Raw genomic sequence first — 5,845 nt, 5'->3', positions numbered from 1 at the left:
TGATCTGTTATGTTGCACTGTGATATTTTTGTCTTCATGCTTTGGTACATCATTGCTTTAACACTACTATAAGGTATCCACTGTATAACGAACACATAAGATCAGGAGTCTATCAATATTGATAGACTCCTGATAAGATAACATAGCTAAGTACCCATTTCGTCCTTATTTACACTTACCATTTCTCTGCTTAATCCTGCTATTCAAATTTGCATTTAGGTGCCCTTCAATACAATCTCAATGCTATAAGTGTATATATATAGTATATGGCTGTACATGTCATAGAGACGTACTCTTGGATCATTCGATGCCAGACCACTGCCACCTCTCTGGTTGACATCACCACAGTCATCTTTGAAGTATATTACAGCTATTAGAATGCAAAATACACCATAATATGTGAGAGTTAACAAAAAAACAAATCGAATTTTCATTTGAAACTATTACACACTGCTCACTCTGTCTACATTTACTGGCAGCATGTATCTGTCCGTATCCGAAAATTTGTCTTGTGTTTATTAAAAACTAGCTCAAGCAACACTAGCAAGCTGTGTTTTACAACTTTGACATTTTTAAAAACTGTGGTGTAAGAAATGGTTAGGGTTAGGAAATTTCAGACAATTTCCTTTTAGTGAAAATATCTCTTAGGACTGGTGATATTTGTATTAATAAGTAAGCTAGTTAAAAATTATTTCATAGATGGTCAGCATTGCATTAGTGAGATCAATCTGGCTCTTGGAATTCACTGCATTTCGTGACTGATGTTAGCTGAAGGTTGCTGCTACTTTCACAGTTTTATCACATTCACTTGTAATTACATTGCGTGGGTAATTCTTTGCTGTTGTTTAGCTCGTGTTCCTCTCGGTAGTATAGCTTAATCAATATGAAACTTGAAGATTATGTGTCGGGGACGTCTGCCCTGGTTAGCGCAAGCTATTAGGGCATTGTCACGTGAATATTGTGTGACACTCAGAAGCCATAATTGACACATGCGCAGTACAAGGAAAGCGCATTACTGATATGCTGCTGTTTAGGTAAGCTATGCAATCAGTTTGTCACGCTTCACGTCCGTAAAGCTGTCTCTACCTGTCGGTGCAAAAGTCAGTGGGGCAATACGAAGTGGTAGTGCATCTAGGGTATACTTGCACTATCCTACACGTTCACACCTAGCAGAGCTGTGCCATAGGCGAGTGCGATCAACTCTCCAAAACGAGAACATAGGAAATAGAAGGAACAGTGAAGTTGACCATACCGTGTGATTCAAGGTCAGATGCTGATTCTGCTACGGACCTATAGTAAAACAAAAAACGTATTCGGCATGGCCAGTTTTAACGTCAGCGTGAATTTCACTGTGTCGCCAGTTACGGAGAACTTCAAATACATAGCCCTGATGGGAAGATTGATTCTGATGTCGTCCATCTTCTTCCTAAACACGCTAGTTCTCGTAACGCTCGTTCGAGGACGCCACGCGGAATTCAGCGACATAAAGTACTGGTTTCTTAGGTCGCACGTGTTCTCCGACATCTTCGTATCTCTTATCTTCTCGGCCTTCGTGGTTCTCAAGTACGGCCAGATCAACATCGACGTGAGTTATTTGTGCCTGCTCATGCACTCGTTGCTCATGTCCTCCAACCAGGTGTCAGCCATGAGCCTGCTGTTTGTCAGTGTCGACCAGTACATTGCCATCGTGCATCCGCTCCGTTACAACAGGCTCGTGAGCGAGCTCTCGGCTAAGGTCGCTGTCTCGTTCTCCTGGCTGTTTTCCGCGATCGTCGCCTTCTTGCCGTTGATCATCCGATGGGATCAGCGAGTCGATCACTTTACCGAATGCTCGGTGTCAGTGTTTCCCCTCGCATATGTAGTGTTTTGGGGCATCGTGCAGCTGTACATTCCGTGCGTGCTGATGGTCACCATGTATGCGCAGGTGCTGGTCGTTGCCCACCGCCACATTCGTCAGAACCAGATGGAAGTGCAGCCACAGAATGTCGACGTTCATCTTGGATCGATGCCGTTGTCGATTCTAAAGGCAGAGGTGAAGGTCGCCGTCACCGTTGTGATCATGCTCGTGGTACTAATGGTCTGCTGGTTGCCGTTCAATATTGTCCTCACGATGAATGTCCACAGCGGCAGGATGTTGCACTTGATAGCGGTCGTCGGTCCGCTAGCTGTCACCAATAGTCTCTTCAACCCCATACTGTATCTGATTCGTTTTGCCAAGCTGCGCAAATCTTGCATTGGCATGATTAGATTCAAGTGTTGCAACAAATTCCAATCAGCAGTTCTTCCGATTAATCTGGATGTAATGTAGATAGTAGTGTAAACTAGAGTAGGCAGGCTCCACGTGCAAAGTCTTGGAGAAGGTAGAGTAATGTGTCATATAATAAAGGCTGTGTAGTGTAAAGAAAATTTGATAATTATATATGACGTCCAAATTAAATAATTATTTAGTATGAAATAGATTTCGATTGGCTCGTGCATGCGATGATGCGATTTGCAGTCACGTGATCACAGAATGGCAGCCTCCATGGAATGCCAAGAGAGAAAATGGTTGTCTGTTGGCATTGCCTTTTAAAAACATATGTGTGACAAAATTATACTTTCTGAATTTGGAACAGAATACAGTATGGAAGATAGTGGTATTGATAGTGATCAAATACAATGTGTAGATAGGAAAATACATAATGCAATACAATTGGTAGGTTAGGCAAGATATTCCTGATACTGTGATAGTGTGATAGGCCTAGTGGCCTACTAGTAGTACTAACTAGAAATAATAATATTATTAGTAATAGTAATAGCCTATTAGAATAATATTAATACTAATAGAATAGAATACTAGTAATAAAAATGAATGTTTACATAATACTTAATAGTTATATGAATATAAATAATGTTTACATGTCCTAAAAGTAATAGAATTTTGATTCTCTATTCTGTATCTTTGACTTTTCACGGTTTAACCGTTTAGTATACATAATTATCGTAATTACTCTATGTTATATTACATAATTTACACTTGTGTGTATAGTATTTTTTGTCTCTATTTTTTAGTATGCAGTCAGTAGTATCATATCATATCATATGGTCATAAATGTACTTAGTACCGGTACCTAATTAATCAGTTTACAAATACAAGTGCTATTAAAATTATGCTGTGGCTATATGCTTGGCAGCCGGCACCCTAACCCTAACCCTAACTCTAACCCTAACCCTCTTGTTTACTTGAGAAATCACCGAAAATTAAAAACTGCCGGGCATTTAGGAAATCGAAGACCGTTCCCGGCAGCCGTCGGATATTTTCTAAGTGTCGATTGCGAGTTCGTTCGCTCAGTGATCCGAAGCTAGGAGAATTGGGCTAGTTCGAATTTACAGCTCTAAGGAAAATTGCTTGACATTTCTAAACAAATGTAGAATACTTTGGATCATGTAGTACACTGTTCACTTGAGAAATCACCGAAAATTAAAAACTGCCGGGCATTTATGAAATCGAAGACCATGCCCGGCTACCGAGCATATAGCCACTTTGTTATAGTTACTGTCGGTTTGAACAGACAGTGACACTCATCTATCAACATTGATCGATCTGTCTCGAAGTCTAAATGATACCAAAAGCATTGTGATGCAATTTAGATAATGTAAAATGAATTAATATTATTAGATATTTCTTCTATTAAATGTGAAAATGTGAATATTGAATGTGAGAGCTACCTGTTTACGTGGCAGTAATTGTTCTAGACTGATACCATGAGTTGACATGTAGACATAGCTAGGTAACATAGTGTAGAGACAGGCGGTGATACTCCATTAGGAGTGTTCCCAACTTTAATGTCATTAATGGTCATAATAACATATATATATATATATATATGGTCATGGTCATATAATAGTTTGTGGTTTAATGTCATTTAGGTTAGGGTTAGGGTTAGGGTTAGGGTTAGGATTATCAATCATACAATTGAATAAGATCTAGGCAGTATATAATCATTTCTAAAGTAAAAAAATATGGTATTGTACATAGTAGGGTACAAAATATTTTTTGGCATTTACATACACAAACATATATAGCATGATATTTTGATTGAGCCCTTATATCACGTATTGATACTGACTTGTATTAATTTATGGGGTGTATTAAAATAGTTACACTGTTGACAGTAATATTTTGAATCTAGATGTATGTGTAGTACTGTTGTGAACTCATGTAGATTTAACTCAATATACATCCAAGTTTGTGGTACAATTATGACTATATCTATACATTGAACATGAAGGAATACAATAGCAGCTGTTCCATCAATGATGCCATTTCAAAATTTTTGTAAAAGTAAAACTAAATGGCAGAAATAGGTAGCATGAGGTAGTAAGGGTAATAAGATTTCTTATTATTAGTTTCTCTGTACCATAATTGGTATATATGCACAATATAGTTCATGTTTAGATTAGTCAAATATGCAACACTTCTAGATTATTCAGTAATTAGATGCATTTGGAATATAAATTGTGACATTTTTATCAAAATTTATAGTATTTATTTAAATTGCTAACATTAAATACTCGAAACACTAAGTCAGTTTGTTTATACAATACTATGCTGCTACGTCGAAATGGTTCAGTGTTTGGGCTACACAAAGAAGCATATAAATGATTAGGAATCGATGATCAAAAGTAGATTCGGCCCAAAGTGGAACCTAGTGGCAATTTTTGAAAATTTCTGTAGCATTGCTGCTTGAACAGCTGGTATAGAGGTTTTTCAGGTTTATTGTCTAGATGCAGCCATGATACTTTGCTGTTACTATTAATCATGCATTACTATTTTAATAGGAAGCAGACACGGAGGATGGAGAGCAGTGTGAAGTGGAACACGAAGCAGCGATGCCTTTGGTTAACTTTCGTAAGCCGTCCTACCTACAGAAGAGGTTAGGTATGTCTGAGGCTATATATAAATATATATATCTGTTCACAGCTGTGATCTACAGGAACGAACGTTTTGGCAGGGCACAGCAGGCGCTAATGCGTGTAAAGTGTAAGTGGTAAACAGAAATTATGAACTAAATAATAGATGGCATTATTGTTCACATGTTAACCGAGTTCTTGAGCTAAAACGACATTTTGTATTTGTATTTGTTTAATTTGAAGATGTATGTTAGGATATTTTCATGTTTTTCCCATCGGGATCCTTGACATAAAAAACTGCATAGCATACCTAGATTATTGGTAATGGGCACGTGATAGCCATTTATGGACAACAGAAATGCGTTTGTGGCCAGCCATTTGGATTAAATATTCTTTGGCGGGCAAGATGTTTATGCTAACAATCACACATGTGTTCTATATGCCGTTCTACACGGGCTTCATTGACGTGAAACAACATATGTATAGAACCGCAGAATCATGTACTCTGTGGCCACTTACAGCTGATTTATGGGCAAAACTGTGTTTGTGTGGCCATTTTGAATTTCCACAACTTTTTGGCGAGAGTATATCTATTAGATATTTGAACACAGAGTTTTTATTGCGCAATATTTGCACTTCAAAAACATAGGTATAGATGCCAAGCATCATGGTAATGGGCACTTACAGCTAATTCATATGGCAAAACACACTGTTTTTGGTGGCCACTCTTTTAATTTGATTTTTTTGGCCGCAAGCCGTTGAGTGACTATGTGTTTCCCGCAATCTTTTGAATCAGCATACCAAAAACCCCCCATAGAGAGCAAATTTCCATGATTGCTTTCCAGAAGTTGCACACTTTAACGCTAAAAAATGTCCACATATCCGCCCCTACTAACTGTAATATATAATATATAATATATATGTATAATGTTGTGCCTTCTATGTATTATAC

The 5,845-nt window shown here is 37.9% G+C and overlaps 1 protein-coding gene across 1 annotated transcript; it reads left to right on the top strand.

Moving 5' to 3' along the window:
• Positions 1–1,318: 1,318 nt before the first annotated feature.
• On the top strand, positions 1,319–2,308 carry LOC106817861 (dopamine receptor 1-like). Its single transcript, XM_014822572.1, has one exon. It carries the CDS (start codon positions 1,319–1,321, stop codon positions 2,306–2,308), a length of 990 nt encoding a protein of 329 aa, XP_014678058.1.
• The last annotated feature ends 3,537 nt before the right edge of the window (positions 2,309–5,845 follow it).

This window comes from Priapulus caudatus, unplaced genomic scaffold (genome assembly GCF_000485595.1).
Source record: "Priapulus caudatus unplaced genomic scaffold, Priapulus_caudatus-5.0.1 Scaffold1896, whole genome shotgun sequence".
Classification (NCBI taxonomy): Eukaryota; Metazoa; Priapulida; class Priapulimorpha; order Priapulimorphida; family Priapulidae; genus Priapulus; species Priapulus caudatus.
The sequence above is the reverse complement of the archived record's forward strand: the minus strand, read 5'-3'. Positions and strand labels throughout refer to the sequence as shown.

Coding starts and splice junctions, on each gene's coding strand:
- LOC106817861 (XM_014822572.1), top strand. CDS start 1,319: ATGGCCAGTTTTAACGTCAGCGTGAATTTCACTGTGTCGCCAGTTACG.